This window comes from Ursus americanus, chromosome 2, assembly GCF_024610735.1.
Source record: "Ursus americanus isolate L20-20 chromosome 2, mUrsAme1.1.p, whole genome shotgun sequence".
NCBI lineage: Eukaryota > Metazoa > Chordata > Mammalia > Carnivora > Ursidae > Ursus > Ursus americanus.
This window is the reverse complement of record NC_142128.1, coordinates 6,254,616-6,276,916: the sequence shown is the minus strand read 5'-3', so window position 1 is coordinate 6,276,916 and position 22,301 is coordinate 6,254,616. Positions and strand designations below refer to the sequence as shown.

At 53.7% G+C, this 22,301-nt stretch overlaps 3 protein-coding genes across 13 annotated transcripts in view; 2 read left to right on the top strand and 1 right to left on the bottom strand.

The window, feature by feature from the left end:
• The window catches only part of LOC123777320 (ATP synthase F(0) complex subunit f, mitochondrial), a 42,216-nt gene extending 34,591 nt beyond the window's left edge, over positions 1-7,625 (top strand). For 10 of the 11 annotated variants that reach the window (XM_087867420.1, XM_045773891.2, XM_087867388.1 and 7 more), the window contains 4 exons: positions 381-1,088; positions 2,209-2,325; positions 2,954-3,136; positions 5,217-7,625. In XM_087867420.1, the coding sequence (XP_087723546.1) occupies positions 381-1,088; positions 2,209-2,325; positions 2,954-3,136; positions 5,217-5,399 (1,191 nt within the window). In that variant the 3' untranslated portion in view covers positions 5,400-7,625. The remainder of the gene's footprint in view (positions 1-380; positions 1,089-2,208; positions 2,326-2,953; positions 3,137-5,216) is intronic. The other variant, XM_087867398.1, reaches the window with a different exon arrangement.
• On the bottom strand, positions 5,846-9,336 carry BUD31 (BUD31 spliceosome associated protein). The gene is made up of 4 exons (XM_045773902.2): positions 9,214-9,336; positions 7,966-8,088; positions 7,577-7,743; positions 5,846-6,092 (listed from the first exon to the last, which is right to left on the bottom strand). Exons 1-4 carry the CDS (start codon positions 9,305-9,307, stop codon positions 6,042-6,044), a joined length of 435 nt encoding a protein of 144 aa, XP_045629858.1. The 5' UTR covers positions 9,308-9,336; the 3' UTR covers positions 5,846-6,041.
• A 2,096-nt stretch (positions 9,337-11,432) lies between these two features.
• Positions 11,433-21,710, top strand: PDAP1 (PDGFA associated protein 1). Its single transcript, XM_045773901.2, has 6 exons — positions 11,433-11,585; positions 14,505-14,596; positions 15,872-15,982; positions 17,572-17,693; positions 19,750-19,901; positions 20,987-21,710. Exons 1-6 carry the CDS (start codon positions 11,573-11,575, stop codon positions 21,043-21,045), a joined length of 549 nt encoding a protein of 182 aa, XP_045629857.1. The 5' UTR covers positions 11,433-11,572; the 3' UTR covers positions 21,046-21,710.
• The last annotated feature ends 591 nt before the right edge of the window (positions 21,711-22,301 follow it).

Below are 22,301 nucleotides of genomic sequence, written 5' to 3'. Positions count from 1 at the left end.
GTTCTTGAGTCAGCCTAGACTCTTCCAGGACTTAGCCTCTGTGATGCCCCCCCATCCATGAAGTACAGAGAAGGTGGGCAGAGACCCAGGGCAAACTCTGTTCCCAGGACAGGGGCCCTGGGAGAGAGCAGAGAGATGAAAGTGGGAGAAAGTTTTGGGGTGAGCTAGAGAGAGGAAAAGAGTAGCGCCCCCATGAAGTGTCTCGGACAGTCCTCAGATTCTTAGGATTCTTAGTTGTCTAGAGCCCGGTGTCGGGTTAGATGCTCTCCACTCCTTCCTGTGCCCCTTGCACTTGCCCAGTGGTTGTTGACTGCCCATGTCTGCTCTGCTGAAGGCTCTTCTGAGAAGGAGCACGGAGCCAAGCTTGTCTCTCCTGGCAGGTGTGGAGGCAGATGCTGAGCCTGGGGCTCCGGCCGAGTCAGCATGGCTACAACCTACTCCTAGGGGCAGCTCGAGACTGCGGCTTGGGGGACCCAGAAGTGGCCTCAGCACTGCTCCTGAGGCCTGTGGAGGAGATGGTCATGCGCCAGCCCCTGGCACGTGGGTTTCGGGCAAGGAGGAGAGCCCAGGCCCAGGTGGGTGATGGCATGTCAGTCAGGCTGCATGTGGAGGCCCTGGAGAGGCAGCTATTTCTGGAACCTTCTCAGGTGCTTGAGGGTCTTCCGGAGCCTTGTGAAGCCAGAGCCCCCAGCAAGGCCCAGCCTGAGGTGGAAACTAAGATGGAGCCTGACCACATGGTGGCCCTCACTTCCTTGGCCCCAGAACCTTCTCCCTGGGGGCTGGAGGTCAACTTCCTGACTTTGGGAGCCGTCCCCCCAGCTGTGGTCTCGTTTGGGACTGTGACCACCCCAGCTGACAGGCTGGCCTTGATGGGGGGCCTGGAGGGCTTCTTGGGCAAGATGGCAGAGCATGGGCTCCAGCCCAACATCAAAACCCTCACGCTGTTGGCTGAGGTGGTGGAGCCCGGGAGTCCCGCGGAGTCCTCGCTGCTGACTGTCCTGGACACGTACCAGGTGGAAGCTGACGTGACGTTCTTCAACACACTGATGAGGAAGAAGAGCAAGCTTGGCGATCTGGAGGGGGCGAAGGTGAGGGGCTTGGAGGCAGGCCCCAGGTTCAAGGCTGGGGCCCCTCCTTCCGGTTCCCTCCTCTGACCTTCCGACTGCAGGACCTGGCTCCCCTGCAGGGGGCGTCACCCATTCCCGCAGTAGGTGGGCAGACCGACTAGAGCCTATGCTCTGGGCCTGGGCTTGAGCAGAGCTGACAGTTGAGGGCTAAACCGGCCAGCCACGCTGCTCGTCCCCACTGAGGAGCTCCCAGGTGGGTGCAGGCAGACACCAGACACACCCTCACACTGCCCAAGGAGCACAAGGCAGACAGGGCCATGGGACAGGTGGCCTAAGAACCTGGTGGCTCCTGAGGGTCCCTACCCTTCGGCCACACCCCCTGACACACACACACTGATACAGCTGTCTGTGTTAGATGCCGGAGAGCTTCCCATCCATTCCTCTCTTCACTGACCACACCACAAGGCTCTGCCAGTACGAGGCTTTCCCCCATTTCACAGAGGGGGCACCGGAGCCCTCGTGCGATTTTGCCCACGTGTCTGTGTGATGCCTCTTTCGTCAGCGCTGACCTGGGCTCTTGTGGGCATCAAAGGTGACAGAGACACAGCCTCTGCCTTCAGGCCCACAGTGCAGAGCATGCCTTCCTCTAGACAAGCCGAACACGACAGAGCCCCTCCCTGAGCCCGCCAGGCTGCGAGGGCAGCAGCGTCTTGCCCTCCAGCTCTCCCAGCCTCAGCTTTACTTCCCACACTTGTTGGCGTTGTCTCCTGCCCTGGACTGTGGGACCAGGGGCCTGGGAGACTACAGGTGCTCAGTTGACATTGAAGGCCCGGGTGCTGGGATGGATGGCCAACAGAGGAGCAGAGAGGCACAGGAATACGAAGGGCTTTGGGGAGGGGGGTGGCATGTTGGAGACGGGCTGGAAGGCAGGGTGTCCTCACAGAGCGGCTGAACTCCAGGGAGCTGGGTGCTTGTGAGCCGGGCTGAGACTCACATCCAGTGTGGTTACAGAAGGTGCTGTGAGGCCTCTGAGCAGAGCTGTGCCCCTGAGATCTCCAACCAGCCATAGGCTTCAGCTGAGAAGGTTCCTGCCGGGCCTGGCGGGTTACAGCTTACGGTAGTGTCGTCTCTGTCCCCACAGGCGCTGCTGCCCATCCTGGCAAAGAGGGGCATCATCCCCAACCTGCGGACCTTCTGCAACCTGGCCATCGGGTGCCACAGGCCCAGGGACGGTCTGCAGCTGCTTGCAGACATGAAGGTGAGTGGGTCCGGGCCTGGAGGGGACCCGTGGTGCTAACTTGGGGTGCTCAGGAAGAAAGCCTGGCCCTCCTGAACCCCCAGGCCTCTGCACCCGGACAGCATAAACAGTGCATGGGGCAGGGAGAGTGGGGTCGCTCTAGCTTGAGAGAAAGTGGATCCTGGTGAGTTGCTGCAGGAACTGGCATTGAAAGCAGGGGGCGTTAGAGTCTTGAAGATGGTTGCAGTGGGGAGAGGTGGGGGGGTGTGGGAACAGGTGTTGGCCCCAACTCTGGAGAGATGGGAGGCATGACTAGAGCAGGAATGTATCAGAATTCTGGGGGCAGGGGTTGCAGTAAACCCATAGCCAAGAGCCTGTACGTGGTTTGTTGCCTGAGTCCATTGATCTCTGAGCAAGTTCTTCAGGCCGGGGAAGGTAGCGTCCCCAGGGCTGGGTGGGATGGACCTACATGCGGGGCACGTGTGCTTTCCTTTTGGAGCGGGGCATACAGCCTGTTGTTGCAGGTTCGGACCGTCTTGCTCTGGTGGCTGGTCTGTAGAGCAGGCCTGAATGGCCTGACACGCACAGTGAGCTGCTTTGTCCCAACGGCTGCTGTCACCTTGCTGATCCTATGTCTGTGATGTTCCAGAAATCCCAGATGACCCCCAACACCCACATCTACAGCACCCTCATCAACGCGGCCCTCAAGAAGCTGGACTACACCTATCTCATTGACATCCTGAAGGACATGAGGCAGAACAGAGTCCCGGTGAATGAGGTGGTCATCCGCCAGCTGGAGTTTGCAGCCCAGTACCCGCCCTCCTTTGATCGGGTGTGTGTGCCAACCTCTCACTTGCCTGTCCTCTCTCTCTCTCTCTTTTTTTTTTTTTTAAAGATTTTATTTATTTGACATACAGCCAGCAAGAGAGGGAACACAAGCAGGGGGAGTGGGAGAGGAAGAAGCAGGCTTCTCAGAAGAGCAGGGAGCCCGAAGCGGGGCTCGACCCCATGACCCTGGCATCATGCCCTGGGCCGAAGGCAGACACTTAACGACTGTGCCACCCAGGCACCCCTTGCCTGTCCTCTCTTTAACCCCCCCCCCCCCGCCCCGTACCACCACCACCCCCCACCCCCACCGGGTCTGACCTTCCAGAACTGGAATTCCCTTGCTTTGAACTGTCAGTGTGGCTTTCCTTAGGAGAAATCCCAAATTCCTTAAACCACAGCCTACTTCATCTCTGGCCGCTCTTCCTGGATTCACTGTCAGTCCCCCTGGCCTTCCATCATTTCTGTATGACACCAGCCTCTTCCCTGCCTCACGGTTTTTATATTCCTTCTGCCTTGAGTAGGCTCCCCGTGTTTCCCTGTAACTGGCTCCTCACCCTGTTGGTCTCAGCTTGAATGGCTCTCAGGGATGCCCTGCTGTGCCCCGCTGCTCCCTCCTGCCCATCACGTCCAGCCCTGTTCCTTTTCACTGTTTCACAACCTGTAATTACACCTGCACAGGTGACTGTCACCTTCACAAAGTCATAAGCCCCTGGAGCTGGAGATTGACTGCCTTGCTCACCTGGCTCCCCAGGACCTGCCCATTGTCTGATGCCCGATATAGACTGTCTAGTGAACGGGGTGGCAGCTGGGCCGTGATAGAATCTGCTTTGTATAGCAGGCTCTGGGGGTTCGGATTTAGGGCCCACAGGAGTCAGACCCCATGTTGAGTGCCTCTAGAACAGCTATGGCCTGGAGAAACACAGTCCCAGTGGGGAGGGAGGGAGATGGGCAGGGACACACCCAAGCAAGGGGTCAGGGACAGCTGTGCAGGTGCAACGCTTGAGTGCCATTTTGGTTTTGTTTTGTTTAGATTTTTTAAATTTATTTATTTGACAGAGAGAGAGACAGCCAGCAAGAGAGGGAACACAAGCAAGGGGAGTGGGAGAGGAAGAAGCAGGCTCCCAGCATAGGAGCCTGATGTGGGGCTCGATTCCGGGACCCCGGGACCATGCCCTGAGCCGAAGGCAGACGCCTAATGACTGAGCCACTCAGGCGCCCCTCGAGTGCCATTTTGAAGGCTCAGTAAGAATCCAGGAGACAGCAGTAGAGCATATGCCAGGCAGAGGGCATAACTGGGCATCTTTGAACAGTTGGCTGGTAGTCTGATTCTTCAGAGTTCGTTATGTGTTCTGGACACTCATCTTTTGTTCTTTTGCAAGTATCTTCCAGTTAGTGGGTTTGTCTCTACTCCGTGGTGTCGAGTCCTCCAGGGATCTTCTCAGGTTCAGTCCAGATACGACCACCATGGGCCTAAAGCTTACTGGATTCAGATCACTCCTATTCCCTTAGGACAGTGACTTATTTCTGTCACTGTCAAGTTTTTGTTTTATATACTTTCAGGCTGGATCAGGTCCCCGTAGAATTGTATCTTTTGAATCCAGCTGTTTGTCATCGTGTGCTGACAGTCTTCATCTTCGATATATTTTTGATTTTTTTTTTCATATGTGTTTTTTTCATATGTGTTTACCAGCTTTTGGCATCGGCCAGGCCCATCTTGTTTCCTCCCTTTCTTCCCGTCTCCACCGCAGCAGTGCTGAGAGGACACAGGGGAGCATTCGGTTGTGGAGGCAGAATTAGCACCCAGGGATTCTGGCTTAGGGGCCAGGGGGCCGTCTCTGGGCGTAGCACAGCAGCACACACTTTAGGGGACTCTTAGCAGCTGGGAATCTGGTTGCCCCACAGAAGCTGTGTTTCTCCAATAAGCGACTTGAGTATTGAACAGTTTTTCTGCCCTTTCCCCTTAACCACCTAGAAGCAAGAACAGCTTCCCTGAGGCCTGAGCGGGCTGCCATGGTTTGGGATTAGTTGTAGGTAGCATGCAGTGACTAATGGCTCCTCTGAACCCCGTGCTTTTCCATTTATAGTACAAAGAGAAAAACACCTACTTGGAGAAGATTGATGGCTTCCGAGCTTATTATAAGCAGTGGCTGAAGGTGATGCCAGCAGAAGAAACCCCCCACCCATGGCAGAAGTTCCGGACCAAGCACCAGGGGAACCAAGACCCCATCACGGAGGAGGATGTGGATGGAGGCCTCGTAGGCAGGTGATGGGAGGCACTGGGGGCCTCCAGCAGAACTGGGGCAAAGGGCATGGTGTTTACAGAGCTCTGCAGGAGCCCCAGGAGCCTCTCCGCATCAGGCTTGTGCATGTGTTTGTGTGGCCTCAAGCCTGAGGAAGGGTCTGGTCCAGAGTGAGCGCTGCAGCATTTTGCAGGCATTGGTATGAGGACAAACGCTGGGCCCTGGGTGCCTGAAAAGATCCTGGCAGGTCCAAGAGCAGCCTGGCCCACTTCGGCATGCCATCTCTGGTCATCCTCGTCTGGGAGGTGGTCGTCCCCATCACTGATGAGGAAAGTAGACTTGCTCACAGTCACACAGCACCTGCAAGGTGGAGTCAGGATGGAGGTCCAGGGGTGACCAGTTCCTAGGGCCTGGCGCTCACCCACTGGGGTCCACAGACTGCTGGCTCTTGGAAAGAATATATGCAGGACCCAGAAGTTTTAAAAATTTTATTTCTACAAATCACAGCTGAGAAACACCAAAGCCTTTACATGTAGAGACCATGCTCCAACTCAGGCCGGGAGCACTGCTCTGCGAGAAGAGCTGCTCCCAGGAAAGGGGGTGGCACGACAGGCAGAAACCCGCGAAGTCCAAAGTTCAGGGTGAAGACGGGGTCAGGACCTGAGGGCCTCAGCCGGAGCAGCCCCGGCAGCCACAGTGTGTGCACTCGATGATCCGGCCCTGCAACAGAGGACAGCTGAGACGCTGCGCTCCTGCCCCCCCACCCTGCCACGCGCAGTAAACCCGCCCCCCCCCCAAAACAGGGGGCAACCAGACATTCACTGTCTGCAGGTCACTCCTCAGAAAGTCTTCCGTGACAGGTGCAGACAGCTGCTGCGGACAGATAAGCTACACCTGTGTGCACTTAATTTGGGCACATTCGCTGTACATACTTGCCCCCAAAAAGGAAAAAAATCTGTGACTGATTCCTGTTGTTGTGAAGTGAGCGTGACCTAACCTGCAGGGAGCTGGAGGTGGGTCTGCTCCTGCTCAGGGGGCTCAGGGCCTCTGGGCTGGGGAACTTTCTAGTCGGGGCACAGGGGCAGAGGATGTGCACTGGAATCTAAATGGAGCAGAAGAGCTTTGTCCCCTGGCCAGGTGTGCCCGGATGGCCGGCTGAGGGCCTGCCCAACAGAAGGCCCTAGAGCAATGGTTTGTGTATGTCTTCCTTTATCCTCTTTTTTGGAGGAGCAAGACCCTTACCTAAATGGACAAGATCAGATGGTGAAACTCAACTATAAATCAAAAGCAGGCTCTACTCTGGCCACAGGGCCGGGGCAGCACCCCTGACCAAATGCCACCATAGAACTGGCCGGGGGGGGGGGGGGGAGTTTGCCATTCCACCACCTCTCCCTGCCCCCACCAGAAAACCAGCACCCAGGGAAGAATCTGGTGTTCTTGGGCCCTCATTCGATGTCCACCGCTCCTTGACTTTACAGATGATTCAGGGAGACAGAACTGCCCGCTTGGCCCAGAGCTCTATCAACTAGAACTGGTCCGCGGCGTCAAGGGACCGGAGATGAGGCCCCTGTGTGAAAGGTGGCCACCTGGGAGGTGGGCAGTCTGGCCTGCCCGCCCTCTGGGCCCACCATGGTCAGCCAAAGGGCCGCCACTGAAAGGCCGCCACGGCCAGCGTCCCAGGAACGGCCTCCCTCCTGCTGCAGTTCCACTTCAGAGAGGCTGACTCCGTGAGCTTAGCTACTGCAATGCTGCACTGTTCCTGAGCTGCCCAGTCAAGTTTGAGAAAAAAGTTCTGACAGAAGAAATACAACATAATACATCTGAGGAGAAGGCCTGGAGAAGAGGGTACCTGGGGTGAGCATGGGAGGGGAAGGACAGAAGTGCCTGCTGACTGGCCCATGCTCCCCTGACTCAGTCCTCCCCACCACCCTGGGGGTAGGTGTCCTTATCCCCACTCCCTATATGGGGAGGGAATTCAACAGCTTGCCCCAGGGTGCAGCTGAGTTGGCCCCCAGACCTAACACGACTGCTGCCGCACTGCCTAGCATGGACTGCTCGGGAGAGGGACTCACTCCCTGGGGCGAGGCCAGGACGACACCCTGCAAAATTGTGTTCAATCCCCAGCTGTCAACCAGGGCAGACTTCGGAACCGAAAAAGTGATCTCAGACTCGATCATCAGACATTACAGGGGTAGAGACGTTACCACTTCCAGCTTGCTTTTGGGGACCCGGCAAATGCAGTTTGTTCCAAAATTGGTGTCCCGTGTCTGAATGCAGCGCAGGCAGCATAAGTTCTCATAGCCCTGCTTTTTCCATTTTGCGATCAGATTTTTATCTGCATAGCCTTCTTTAATACAGTATTCATATAGTTCTGTCAAAAAGACGGGAAAGGGCATCAGACCATGGTATCACAAAGCTTCCCCCGCCCCGGCCCATCACTACTCTTCACTAAAAAGAACACATAGCCAACGCTGACCCCCCCCCTTTTTTTTTACACCAATAAGAAAACTGACACTTGCTGAAGTTGCAAGAACAAGACCACTATCTGAAAGCTACTCAAGTTGGGTGAGGCCGAGAGAATTTAGTTCATTACCTCTGCTTATGGCTTTCCTCTTGTAAAAGAGGTCAAAAATATACCGCGTTTTTTGGTGGTGGATCCTGAAGATAGGCCACAGAGATTCCACTTTCCTCTTTCCCTCATGAGGTTCTGTTTCAGCTGGGGAGAAAAAGGTGTGTCTGTTTTCTTGTGGCAGGTAGTGTTCACTGCACAGGGTACAGTGTTTTTGTTTTTTTTTTTTAATAACTAGGGATAAAGAATAAATCCTACTTCATACCCTCTAGGTTGGCTATCATCAAAAAGACAGTCACAGGTGTTGAGGATGTGGGAAAACTGGATCATGGGCCGCTGGTGGAAATGTAACGTGGGGCAGCCTCTCTGGACAACATCCTGGCTCTTCCTCAGGAAGTTAAAGTTACCATACACCTTTTTTTTTTTTTTTTAAGATTTTATTTATTTATTTGACAGAGAGAGACAGCCAGCGAGAGAGGGAACACAAGCAGAGGGAGTGGGAGAGGAAGAAGCAGGCTCCTAGCGGAGGAGCCTGATGTGGGGCTCAATCCCAGAGCACCGGAATCACGCCCTGAGCTGAAGGCAGATGCTTAACAACTGTGCCACCCAACTTTAGGCGCCCCTAAAGTTACCATACACCTTAGTGGTTCTCCTGCTGGGTATATACCCCAGAAACTGAAAACACACCTGCCCACAAAAACTCCCATATGAATGTGCAAGCACCAGTACTCACAACAGCCAAAAAGTAGAAACAATTCTGATATCCATCAGCTGATGCAGGATAAACTAAACCCACCCACACCACGGAGTGTCATTCAGCCAGAAAAAGAAATGACCTGCTACAACACAGATGAACCTTGAAAACATGATGCCAAGTGAAAGAAACTAGTCCCCCAAGCCCACCTACTAGATGACGGTCTACAGAGACAGAAAGTAGACGAGTGGTTGCCTCAGACTGGGGGAGGTGGGGGGAGGGGTGATGACCGAAGGGTGCAGGGTTTCTTCAGGAGGTAAGGGTTGCCCAACTCTGAATACACTGAACACCATTTAACACCGTATAAGGACAAATTTTACACAATAGGACTTCTATCTCAATAGAGCTGTTATTTTAAAAGAGAAAAAATCAGCCACGTGATTTAAACAGGACTGTTTGAGGTGGTAAGTAGTGCTGTCTCTTCCCATATGATACTCGCATTTCTGCCTGGCCCCTGGACACATCTAAGCCTGTGACTCTTAGACGCAGCTCACCCAATTAGGAACTCCCCCACTTACCTTCTCTCATCTTTTGATCCAATTCATCCAGTGTTGGTTCGATCAACTCCCAACCATCTGGGGGAGCTTTCCGGCTCCTTTTCACTTTAGGCATTTTTTTGCACTAGATAAATTGGCAAAGATCTGTGGGGCAGGGGGGGAAATTAAATGGATTGATTTCTGAACCTGAGATCCCCAAAGGGAGTGCACATTCCATTCCCTAAATCTGTAAAATGGGAATACTAGAATCTATATAAAGGACCACTGTGAAGATTTCATTGTAATTATATGGAACATGCCTGAATTAGATGTGTTTAGTAGATTTTTCCTGTTATCCTTAACATCATCTATGCGCCTGGCCCTGTACTAGATATTAGGAACATAGAAGAAACAATAAGACACAACTTCTGTTGTTGGGAAGGTGACATTCTAGCAAGGAAACAAAGTGAGAAGGTAATTCCAATACAGTGTGAGAAAGCCTATGGTTGGGAGAGCCAAGAGAATGAGGGTTTAAAAGGGAAAAAGATGGTATAGAGCCAAAGTACCCTACCGTCGGCTTGCCAAGAAGTGTAACAGACCTGTGGTCTCTTCAGTTACAGATTTAGGTTCTTGTCCAATTCTGTCAATTACTTTGTGACTTTGGAAAGGTCACCTTCCCTTTCAGATCCTCAGTCTTGTCTGTAAAACAAGAGCCGTGAATTAGGCGGATTGCAAAAAGTCTTTGAAATCCAACAAACGTATTACATAAAGGTAAGTCATATAAAGCCCATACAATAGGGGCGCCTGGGTGGCACAGCGGTTAAGCGTCTGCCTTTGGCTCAGGGCGTGATCCTGGCGTTATGGGATCGAGCCCCACATCAGGCTCTTCCGCTATGAGCCTGCTTCTTCCTCTCCCACTCCCCCTGCTTGTGTTCCCTCTCTCGCTGGCTGTCTGTCAAATAAATAAATACAATCTTAAAAAAAAAAATAAAGTCCATACAATAGGCCAGTACAAATCTAAAGAAAACATTTTTCAAACCACATAGCATTTCCTAGCTGGCAAAGAGGATTCAGTTTAGTTAATCTCTTATTTTGAAGCACAGCAGACTCCTCTCTCCCAAACTCAACCAGTCCCTCCCTTCTGTGGGGGTGCCTGACAGTTTACAAAGTCCCCCATCTCCTGCATGGGCGCACACATCCCCAGGCTCCTTTTATGAATTTTCCATTAGCAACCTTACAGGTGAGGAATGAAACTTCCAGAGGTAAAGTCAGGGTCACAACAGCTGAGATGTGTAGCAGAATATGATTTTGATTGGGAGGCTCCTGACTCTCAAATCAGTGGTCTTTGCACGTGTCTCTCCTGCGCTGAAGCTAGAGATAGCCAGAATCTGGACCCTGCCCCAGCGCGCACGGCCGAGATGACAAAGATACGGGATGACCACTTTGTTATGACCCAGGGAAATTCGAAAGCCCTGGTCCATGTGTTACCCAGGAGAGGTAACAGGTAGGAGGCAACTGGATCAAGAGATGTCAGGCGGTATAAGATGTGGTAGCTCTCGGGAGAAGAAACGAGTGGAAAAGCGTTCGGAGCTAGGGAGAGAAAACCTGACGTTCGGGATTGTAGGAAAGGCTCCTAGAGACGACGGCATCTGAACTGGACTTACAAAAACAAAGAGTATTTAGACAGAAAACGTTCTCGGCAGAGAAAAGTGCGGGAGGACGGGGAGCCTTGAAGCAAGAGAACCCCCAAACCTCCCATTCTCCGGGCAGAACGAACGAGGCGCCACCTCCTCTCGGGAACTCACTCTGACCTCCCGCTCCAGAGGCCCGAACCCACCCCTGGCCAGCCGCTCCGATCGCTTCTGGGCCAGTGCAGACCTCCGATTCCTGGCCCTAGCCGTTACCAAGGTACTGGACAACACAGAAAAATGCTTACCTGAAATACCGTCACCGTCAGGCGCCACTTCTCTACCGACGGCTTCCGCTTCCCAGGTGATATCTCCAGGCTGAGGTCCTCGCGGAGCCCCTCCCCACCTCGCGCGGAGATTGCGTCATCTTAGGTGTCTGCAGTTTTGCCTGTATAGAATTTTACAGCCGCTGTTGCCTTTTGCTCTCACATCCCGCGGGGAGACCGGCAGGCTCACGCGTCTCCCCGGGGCGTGTGGACCAGAGGCACTGTTGCCTGGGCAGCGTGCAGGCAAGCCTGGACTCAGGCGACGCGCGGGACAGTCTCCGTGCGCCGGCTTCCCTGAGGTCCCCGGCCCTCGCGGCGGCGGCGGCGGCGGAGCAGCGCTGAGGAAAACTGAGCCGGGCGGAAGAAGTCGAGCCCGAGGCGTTTCCGGTTCCGGTGTCAGTTCGAGGCGCCGCCGCCGCCGCCGCCGCCGCAGCCGCTGGAGCCGCGATGCCTAAAGGAGGTGAGGGACTAGCGCGCGTGGCCCGCGGGCCTCGAGGGGCTCCCGGAGTCCGGCTCCCGCTGTTCATTCAGCCCGCGGGCGTCTCGGAGAGTGGCGCAGAGGGAGGACGTCCGCGCCGGCTGAGGGCCAGGTGTGGGCCTCGACGCCCAATTGTCCGGATGGAGAAACTGAGGAGCGGAGTGGCCACGAGCCACTGCTTCGTGGGTCTGGGGAGACTGGGAGGCTCCGGCTCCTCGCCGACTCAGAAGGCCGGATCTAGGGCGCGTTTTTCCTGGGTTGGGGGATCTGGAGTTTCCTCCCGCTTCTGGGCTCGCGGGGGTCTGAGTCACCGCGTCCCGCGCCTGTGCCGGGCCCGTCTGCCTTGCGCGTAAAACGTGGGCCCTCTCGAGCTCTGGGCGAGCCGGGCCTGCCTAATGAGACCTAACTTGATGCTCTCGAGCCTGGCAGACCTAGTTTTGACTGCCCCTATTCGGCAGCGGCTCCATGTGTGCCTTTGAGCCAGTTGCTTCATTTCTGTGTGTCCGGGTTTTCTCATTTGCAAACCGGGCTTATGATTGTCCCTACCTCATAGTACTGGTGGGAGCCTTAAACTAGGTAATCCATGTGGAGTGCGCGTCACAGCGCCGGGCAGTCAAGTGCCCATTAAACATTATTTGTAGGGTTTTGTCAGTTTGTTGGCCAAGAAGATAGAGGATCCACGGTAGACCAGTCCTTCATTATCTTTTCCGTAAGTCAGAAGTTCTTGATTTGAAGTCTAGCTGTGTCACTCTCTGACCCCATGGCCTGAAAGAAATTTAATTCCAGCCTGTTTTTCTCCTTTGGAGCACCTGGCTAATAACCCTTCGCTTGGAGAGCTGGAGATAGAGGTCATAAAAAAATAGAGCACTCAAAGTGCCTGGCTAACTCCTGGCACAGAACAGATGTTCAGTTAATAGTGGTAGCTCATGTGTCATGTTGGTTAAGATGCTGCAGCCCACAGGAAATCTACTTGGAGTTTTTTCAAACCTAAATGACTTCCTGATTTTACTTGCAGAGATATTGGGGTTTACAGAGCTGAATCCATTTAAACCTACCTCCCTACTGATTTCATCTGTGATAGGAAGAGCCACGTCCCTTCCATTTTTCTCAGTCTTGTGTTCTGCAAAAGGAGGGTGCTAAATGAACCCTTCTGGTTCCAGAATTCTGGCTCTGAGTGTCCTAGTTCATAGATACTTTGAGCCAAGGTTGGAGGCCACAGTTAGAAAATCCTAAATATCTGGGTTAAGTGACTTGATCTTTGGCTTGTGAAAAGCTTCGTGGGCGGATAAGATTTATGTTTCTTGCTTGTATTGATTTGCTTGAAATGTAAAAGAAGACTTTTTTAATTTTGAAGTACGAAATTCCCCGAGAGAAAAGGACACACTCTTGTTTCCATTGTGTAAATGTGAAACACTTTTAAAGGCAAGAGGAGCTTTTGATAAAAGTTACGGTAGGCCAAACCAAGGTCAGTGTCTCCTAGCCAGGTGTGCGGGATGAGAGCCTATAGTAGTCAGTTTTGAGTTGTGACTACTGCCTGGAATATTAAGAGGGCAAGAAAGTATGTTGGGTTTTTTTAATGGCAAGCTTGATCTCTCACAATAGGACTTTCATGAGCATAGACTGAGACACCCCTGGGAACCCAGGTAGTCATTAAAAATGGGTGGTGTGGTCTGTAACAGCCCAATTATGGCTCTGCAGCTGCTGTCTAGGAAATAAGAGGAGGCTGGTATCTGTGCTACTGTCTCTGGAGTCCAGAGAAACTGGCTAATTACAGATTCTCTGCACTCAGTGAGACACTCACTGGAAATCAGCTGGGCCAAAGCTTCCAGAAGAGGTGGGGATGGACTGAGCCCACAACCACCCCAGCATCCTCCAGGACCAGCAGAGCAGGAGCCATCCTGCTATAAAACTTTGGCTGATGGCTTTAGCAGGGGTCAGTCTCTTGTCCTGGCTCAAGAGGTCAGACTGAAACTGATACTCTTAGATGAGCTTTAATTTACAGTTACATTTTTAACTGGTGGAAGGTAGTCAGCTTCATTTTCAACTTCAACTCTGCCAGCTGTTTCTTACTCCAAGCACAAGAAAGTTTTCAATAGGTTTTAGGTTTTTTCTTTCTACCATACCACTTAGGTGAACATGAAGTATTTATTATATTCTTTCATATTTATAGTGAATCACTGATTAGGTCAGTGGCTTTGTTTTTTTCTTTTTCCAGAATACTCAATTAGAAAAGTAACAAACATAGCATATGTTTCTGTAGTGCTTATTCAATACCAGGCACTGTTCCAACAGCTTTACATATGTTAACAAATTCATTCTCATGACAACTATAGGATATAAGGACACAGATGGAGAAAGGAGACTCAGGTTAAGTACCTGCCCAAAGCTAGCAAGTGGTAGAGCTGAGATTTGAATTGTAAGTGTGTTGTCTGTAGAATGGGACCAGCTGTGACTCCTCATAGGTTTATTCTGAGGATCAGATGAGTACATGGCTGTGACAGAACATTTGCAAGTAAAAACCACTGTAGTCACAGCAGGGATGTGTTACATGTTCTGACTGCATTTCGGTCCACGGTGTTTGGATTATAAGGACCGTGGGATTTGGCTGGTTATTATGTGTGGTGTGCCCTCCCCCATATCCTCCTCTCAGGTCTTATTTGTAGGAAGCTACATCCAGCACACAGTTTGGGGCTGCCTCAGGTGGTCACATGTTGCCTCTTTTGTCCCTTTGAACATGTGAAGGTAGGAAAGTATAGGTTTGGGTGGTTCTTGGTGGGGGGTGGGGGCGGTCTCTGCAGCCTCTGATGAGAGCTCCTCAAGCAGGACACAGCCCCCTGGGGCTCAGGGCAATCAAGGAAGCTGATTCCCTCCCACCTTCCTAAACTGCCAATCCTTGTACAGGGAGAAAGGGAGGCCACAAAGGCCGGGCAAGGCAGTACACGAGCCCTGAGGAGATCGACGCACAGCTCCAGGCTGAGAAGCAGAAGGCCAGGGTGAGTACGTGCCTGTCCAGGCCACTCGAGTGGCCCAGGGTGGTTCCCTGCCTCTTTGGCATCCAGAGAGGTCAGGCAAAGGGGGCATGGACAGCAGGCGGGTGTCCCAGAACAACCAATGACAGTGAAGAGGAGAGCCATCTTCTGATTGAATCAATTAGAACTTTGTTCTTTTACCAGTGATTACCTTAGTGGGTCTCTGTTCTTGGTCCTGTGTTTCTGCTTTCTGGGAGCTGTTCTTTCACCAGGCTCAGCCCATCCACAGCTCAAGTTCCCAGCAGTCCCCATTTGTTTGCTCTAGCCATGCCAGACCTCTTGCCAGACCCAGCATGACACGATGCCCTGCGTTCCCACACCGCCAGCAGGCAAAGTGCTATTCGTTTCTCCAGACCTTGCTGAACGTCATCTCCTCTGTGACTCTCACTGATGATATTTACCCTTCCCCCTCTATTCCGAGCTTAGTAGTTCACTCTACTCTGTTCCTGCAGTGTTTTTTCCAGCCTCTTATCAGGAAATAGAATGTTTCCATCATCGTTGATGTCCACATCCCTGACTACATTATTAGATCTTCACCTAGATAAGAGCACAGTCAGGCCTGATGAATGACACAGCTATGAAGTGTCTGGGAGCCCCTAGAAGGGAGGGGCCACATGTGACTGGGAGAGAGGGGAGGAGGGCTTGATGGAGGAGCTGGCAGCTAAGCAGGACCTTGGAGAATGTGTGGGCAAGTGCTAAGGGGGAAGGACCTACTGTTTTTGTTAGGAATATTTTTGGTGGGGAAGCAAGAAAGGTGGAAGGAAGCAGCATGTTGGGTGTTGTCTTAGGAAGCCAACGCAGCAAGGCCTCTGCATGGGCAAGTTGGAGTGGCTGGCCTGCCACTGACTGTGGGAGTGGAAAGCAGGGGAGGACTTGCCTAGGAAAGCGAGTACAATTTGGCAGCAGCATGTGGCAGCTGGGGAGACGGGAGGGGAGCTGAGCAGGACTATGGTTTCCAGCCCCACAGCTGAGTCTTTCTGACCCTGGGAGATGAACTTCTCACCCAGGATGGACTGTGGGAATGGCTTTTGGGCTGTGGAGCCGAGTAGATAGGTTGCCTCTGACCCAGGTCCCCTACTGGGGGCCAGGGTCGCAGAGTAGGACCCTTGTCCTACTTGGTCCCAGTGTTCTGGGGGCTTAATTTCTCTGGGTCCACAGTCTGGAGGTGGTGGGAGCAGGGGTCACAGTCTAGGGGGGTTGTGCATTTTTGATTTTGCAGGTTGTCCATTTCTGAAACAGGAAGAAGAGGAACAAGGAGAAGAAGGTGGAGATGGGGCTGCAGGTGACCCCAAAAAGGAGAAGAAATCCCTAGACTCAGATGAGAGTGAAGATGAAGAAGACGATTACCAGGTACTGCGTTTGGTGGAGGCCTGGGACTTGGACTCATTCAGTCAGCAAACGGTGATCAAGTGCCTGTTGTGGACAGAGTCCTTGGTCACAAGGGGTTGTGCTCTAATAGGGAGTCGTAGACAATAAGGAAGTAAACAGGCAGCATAATTTCAAGTAGTGACAGGTATTATGAACAAGATGGACTGTGATCATGGGTACGTGAAGTAGTGTGTGGTGAGGACGTGGCTTTTACACTGAGATCTGAAAAACAGGCTGGAGCCAGGTGTGTGAAAATTACCATGCAGAGCAGTTAGGGCGGCTGGATTAGCAAGCTCAGAGGCCCTGGGGTGGGAGCAGGAACAGCAGCAGGCTGCTGGGGGTGTGCCTTGGTGGGTACGGACAGGAGCGGCGAGGGGGGGAGGGAGGCGAGGTTGGCAGGGGCAGCTCCCGTGTAGCACTTGAGGGGTTTGGGTTTCACTATTGTGGGTGGGGGCAGCTGGTGGAGGCCTTGAAGTGGGAGAGAGACACGACCAGATTTGTTTTTAAAAGGTGGTTTTGGCTTCCCTGCAAAGAGTAAATCGTAAGGTGTTCCCTGCCATAAGCAGGGAAATGGCAGCAGGTCTCCAGACAAGAAACTGTGGCTTGTGTTGGGATGGTGACAGTGGCAATGGAGACTAGCCGGCAGATTTCACACCATGTTTTAAGAGATGGGCTCATTGGGGTTTGCCGACGAAAGGAAGCATAAGGCTGTGGCCTAAGGATGGTCGGAAGGAGCAGGGTGGATGAGGCATGTTCAGTTCGCGATGTCAGTAACCAGGCGGAGGCGTTTACAGGTAGCTAGATTGGATATTGGTGTCCAGAGCTCTGTGTCAGATTGGCTGCTGTTTGGAAGCTGTCTCCTTGGTCATTAAAGAGAAAAGCTGGGGTTGGCAGGGCCTGAAACTTCAATCCAACCTGCTACGTTGAGGCCTCGTACTCTTGCTGAACTTCCCCCAGGGGAGGGAAGAGAGGGGAGATGCAGGTTCCCTGAACCCATAGATTGTGATCTCATGGCTCATTCTCAAGTCACTTCCGTCCCATCAGCTGAGATGGCTAGGAGTTGGAATTGGTCCTGAGAACATCCTTGGTCCGGGATCCAGCAGTGCTTGCTGCAGTCAACTGTGAGATTCCATGGAAAACTGCTTGCGGGGGCTGGGCTTGAAGTAGGGGCGTAGTGCTCTGTGTTGAGAGCTCGTGAGTTGGGCTTGGGTTCTCAGCTCATCTGCTGTCTACTTCCTCGTTGGTCTTAGGCAAGTCCTGTGTCTCTGTTAGTCCTGTGTCTCTGTTCTGTCACCTCCGAAGCTGAGAGAATAATCCCTGGTTCTTGGGACTTGGAATAGGTTGGGCTCTAGTCCTGTGCACTCACTGTCCTCGTACCTCCCAGGCTGGTGAAGACTCTCCTAAGTGCTATTCCCACTGTGAGGCCCAGGCTGAGCATCATGTTGGGCCGGGGGTGGAGCAGGAGTTTGTCCCCCTCCCAACAGGTGGGCTGTTGGGAGACAGTGGGAGTGGCCCTCAGGGGCTCTGCAGGACCAAACTTCTCCAACAGCCAACTTCTTGCTCTGTCTTAGCAAAAGCGCAAAGGCGTGGAGGGGCTCATCGACATCGAGAACCCTAACCGGGTGGCACAGACAACCAAAAAGGTCACGCAGCTGGACCTGGATGGGCCCAAAGAGCTTTCAAGGAGAGAACGGTAATCTCTGCTACTGGGCCTTGGGACCTGGGTACATGGGCCGGGGGCTGGCCTGCGGGCTGGGGTGGGGTGGGGGGAGTGGTTGAGGCGCCCAGGTCCCCTGCCCTTGCCTTCTGGTCTCTGAGGTTTCCAGTGGCTGGGTCAGGGCTCCAACTACAGCATTTATTTTTGTTTCATCTCATTCCCCAAAGGCTCTATAGAAGCTTCTCCAAAAACACAAAACAAAAACAATTTTTTTCACCAGTAGGAACACAGCAGGGAAAAACAGAAGAATAGTTTCAGATCTGAGTGTTGCACTTGAAGTAATGCCCAGGGATATGGAGGGTTGTGCTACAGTCCCTTCCTCCAGAGCACCCCTCTCCAGGGACACTTCCTCATCTAGCCTTCTCTGACCTTTGCTGGCCTGCATTCTTCTGTTGTCACTGACGTGGGGTGTGGGAGAAGGCAGCACAGTGCAGTGGTCTGCTGGCTGCCTCGGGGCTCCCTAAGTCCCGGGTGGAAATGGAGTAGCAGACAGCCTCTTCTGGGGTTGTGTGAGGGTCTCAGTCCAGCGCTGCAGTGCTCTGCACATGGCCATTCTTTGACAAGTAGTGCCCTAACTTTGGATGGCCACCGGCTGACACCAGGGGCCTTACAAGAAAGAGGTTGAAGTCCTCTAGAGAAAGCGGCCTTATTTTTTTTCCTTCCTGTGCTGCTAGGATTTAAATCCGCCTTCCTGTGCTAACCCCATGATGGCTGAGGGGTCTCTGAAAACACCACAGGGAAGGCTCATGAGCTCATGGTGTGATCAGAGGCTGCTAAGGATTCTAGCTTTCCAGTTGCTTCCCTTTCATCAGTAAAAAGGGGATCCTGTTTTTACCCCCTGCTTTTTAAGGTTGCAGAGTGAAAGCCATAAAGGCCAGCACCCTGCTTGGCACTTAGCTTTCACTGAGGGGGCTTTGCAGAGCCTTTGGGTAGCCTTGCTCATCATTCCAGATGCCTCCACGGCATACTGCTCACCGCTCCCCAGGTTCGCATCTCTACTGCTCAGTTTAGAGGCTCCTCACTCTGCACGTACTTCCCAGGGTGGGATCTGCTGAGCTGAGAAGTATTCTGGTCTCATCTCTGTAGCACATGTCTTGTCCAGAGTCTACTGGGCAACACATCTGCTTATCTGACTTTGGGTGGCTGGCCTTCTCTCCTTCTGTCAGGCCAGGCCCCGTGCTTTGTTTCTTATTACCCGGTGCCGTGTGCTGTGAAGGCCTCTGGGAGGCCAGGTCCCTCCCCCAGGCTCGTGGTAGGCAGGGCTTCCCTGCCCTCTCCTCCAGTATTTGGCTCTTCCAGGAACCTGGTAGAAGTGGGATCATCCAATAAAAAGTGAAGGTGTGCCCAGTCCAGAATCTCAGGCTTGGGAGGAAGAACCTCAGGTGGAGCTAATGACCATCACCTCTTTCTCTACCTGGTGGGTTGGTGACTGACACCTTTGTCCTGTGGGAGTCTAGCTCTCATTTCCATACCCTCCTCAACTGGGGCTCAGCCCTTGGAGGGCAGCCTCTTACACATCTGAGCTGCCCTGATTGAGAATGTGCTGTGTTCTGTTGACCTGAGATTGGATGGGTGTGGTTCCCATCTGTGGCCACTTGGTCCACTCCTTTCTCTACCCCTCATAGAATGTGGTTTCCAGTGCCTTCCTCCTCCTGCTCATCTTTGGATACACCGTCTACTTGGTTTTTGGTCCCCCTTTCTCACTGTGGACAGGAGACCCTAGTCAGCACCCCCTCCCCCCAGTGCAGACATCGTTCACTCTGTGCTGAGCTCACCCCCATCCTCTGCTGTCTGGGAAGCTGCTGCACCACTTGAACTTCTTCCAGCCCCTTCAGTGTATCCCTCAGAGGTCCAGGCCTGTGCCTCTGCTTGTTTGCTGAGTGTCCATCACGGAGGGGGTACGCGGAGCCAGGGCGCCTTCCTCCACTTGGGCCCCAGGCCCGAGGACTTGGCTTGTATCCTGGCTCCCACATTCAGCTCAGCTGATAATGGTAGGGAAGATGTCCCCTGTGACACCATTTTATCCAAACAGAGAAGAAATCGAGAAGCAGAAAGCAAAAGAACGTTACATGAAAATGCATTTAGCTGGGAAGACAGAGCAAGCCAAAGCTGACCTTGCCCGGCTGGCGATCATCCGGAAACAGCGGGAAGAGGCTGCCAGGAAGAAAGAAGAAGAGAGGAAAGGTAAGTCCTGAGCTGGTGTGACTGCCCGACTCTGGTTCTGGGCCACCAAACCCTGCACTTAGCATCCCGTTGTGCGATGGGATGGGTTGGGGTGTTGGCTCGAGACCCAGCCTGTGTGTTTATGCATGTGCCTTTGTCATTGTCACGTGGAGGTGGGCTTTCGAGCCCACCACGTTCTAGGGTGCTGGGAGGGTCCAGCAGCAGCTGGCAGTCAGATAAGGGTTTGAATCCAAGCAGAGCCCCGTCCACAGCGGCTGATGGAAGCCTCAGGGACGCAGCTAGGGCAGACGTTCAAGGTTGGATGGTCCCGCTAAAGTGTCTGGTGCCTCGGGTAACCGCTGTCTATCTGAGGGGCTTCAGAGGGTAGGGCAGGGGTGGGCTGGGCCTCACAGCGCAGACCGAGATGAAATCTAGCCCAGCTGTCCCTTTTCCCCCATGCTCTCCCTCCAGGGGTTCAGGTCGGCGGCGGGAGCTGTGGGGGGTTGGTCTGGTTTATAGGAGCGTTTGACTCATGACCTTCCGCCTCCTGGTCTTATGCACCCCTCCATACGTGTGGGGACACGAGAGCTCTTAGGGATCTGCTGTCCTGCCTCGTCACCAAATCACAATGAATCTGAGGCCTAGAAGGGGGAAATCAGCTGCGCCAGGGTTGTCACCACACTGGAGATAGTCTGCTGTCCCGGCACCCCACTGGTAGCTCTTGCTTCACAGACCCCAAGCAGGAAGGGCCTTGGACTGTTGTTGTGGATTGAAGGCTGCAGCACCCACAGGGAGAGGGTGTAATTGCAGGGTTCTGCCTGGGAGTGGGGTTAGAGGTTCCTCTTTGCCCAGTAGATTGCGTGTTGGGCCTGTGTCGGGGGCAGCCACCCGAATGTGATGGGAATGTCTGGACACCAGGGCACAGTGGCTCCCACAGGAACCCTCTTCCCCCCAGGCCTGTTCCTCCTCTGCCAACTGAACCCGTTGCCCAGAATGTTTTCTGTGGTCTGTGAGCCCTCCAGTGCTGCGCCTCCAGGGTGTGGGGGGCATGTGTTGTCACAGGGGTGGTTTCGCGTTAACACCTGCCCTTCCCTTCCCACCCTCAGCAAAGGATGATGCGACTTTGTCGGGAAAACGGATGCAGTCGCTGTCCCTGAATAAGTAGCACGGCCCGCGGGAGGAGGCACCCGGGGTCCGGCCACGCCGCCAGGCCCTCTGCCGAGTCTCGCCTGCCCCGTCCTGGCGCCGCAGCAGCAGCCCCTCACGGCAAGGAGCCCCCGCAGCCTGGGGCCTCCTATTCATCTTGGCACAGAAGTCGTTTGGGGGGATGGTGGGGAGGGCTGGGGGGAGGGGGCAGCTGCTATCTTTGAGACAGAAAGATGCAGGACAGCATTTCATATGTAACCATTTGAATGTTTTTGCTGTTTTTAGAATTCAGAACTCTTGTTGGGGGTGCCTGGGAGGTGGGGTAAGAAGAGCTTCCATTTGTCCCGTAGGTTGCACGGTAGCGGCTGATTGGGGGGGGGGCGGCAACTGCTGACAAGTTTGCAACAACCAGCCCTGGTCTGTGTTGCCTGGGTGCTCACTTAGAGGGGCTACTGTCTGGGAGCCCGTGCCCCCTGGGTCCCTGAGGGTCATGGCTCGTCTGCAGCCAGTCCCCTCTGCCCTTCCCCACCCTATCCCCTCCCTTCTGGCCAGCGCTAGGGCCCATTCTTAATCCTCCCCATGGATCATTTCAAGAAACCTCTGTTTACTGTGCAGCACCCAGGCAAAACATACTCCACAAGTCCAACTTGTATATTTGGCAGATTAAACTTGACATTATCGTAATCTTTGTTCTGTGATGCATTTTTGGGTCCTTGTGCCTGGGCCCTTTTCCCCAGCAGGGCATGGTGTTGCTCTCAGGCAGGTCCGCCCCACGAGGTTTGGGCAGCACCCAGCAGGATGTGGGAACTGGTCCCTGGGCATCTGAGCTAGGAGAGACCTCAGGATACAGAGTTCGTCCCTCCCCTCCTTTAACCCAAGTATGGTGGAACTTAAGCCAGAGTGGCCAGGGACTGACCCTCCACGGTCCATAGCAACCTGGCAGCAGCACCATGCCTCCCTTTCCTGCCCTCCAGGTGTTCAGAGAGTCAGGATTTCAGTGCTGGGAGGAAGCATCCCAACACCTGGCATGACTGCCAGGCATGACCTCATGCCATCCTTACCACTCTGGATGGTGGGGATAGCAGCAGGGATACTGAGGCTTAGCACCACCACGTGAGCCGCCTGCAGACTCGGCCACTGTGCCTGTCCTTTATCCTGCCCCCCTGTCAGTGGCACTCCGCCTTGTGAACACCAGCATCCTTTGCATATGGTCCTGAGAGGTCAGTAACTGGTGCAAGCTGGGCCTGAGGTCAAAAAGAGAGATGTAGTGGCAGA

What these genes read in the sequence shown, in the direction of transcription:
- BUD31 (XM_045773902.2), bottom strand. Translation starts at nt 9,307, where the DNA reads ATGCCTAAAGTGAAAAGGAGCCGGAAAGCTCCCCCAGATGGTTGGGAG. An exon ending in GGATCAAAAGATGAGAGAAG is followed by an intron (nt 8,089 to 9,213) that starts GTAAGTGGGGGA and finishes TTTTCTCCCCAG; the next exon opens with CTGAAACAGAACCTCATGAG. An exon ending in GAGGAAAGCCATAAGCAGAG is followed by an intron (nt 7,744 to 7,965) that starts GTAATGAACTAA and finishes TCTTTTTGACAG; the next exon opens with AACTATATGAATACTGTATT.
- PDAP1 (XM_045773901.2), top strand. An exon ending in CTGAGAAGCAGAAGGCCAGG is followed by an intron (nt 14,597 to 15,871) that starts GTGAGTACGTGC and finishes TTTCTGAAACAG; the next exon opens with GAAGAAGAGGAACAAGGAGA. An exon ending in GAGCTTTCAAGGAGAGAACG is followed by an intron (nt 17,694 to 19,749) that starts GTAATCTCTGCT and finishes TTATCCAAACAG; the next exon opens with AGAAGAAATCGAGAAGCAGA.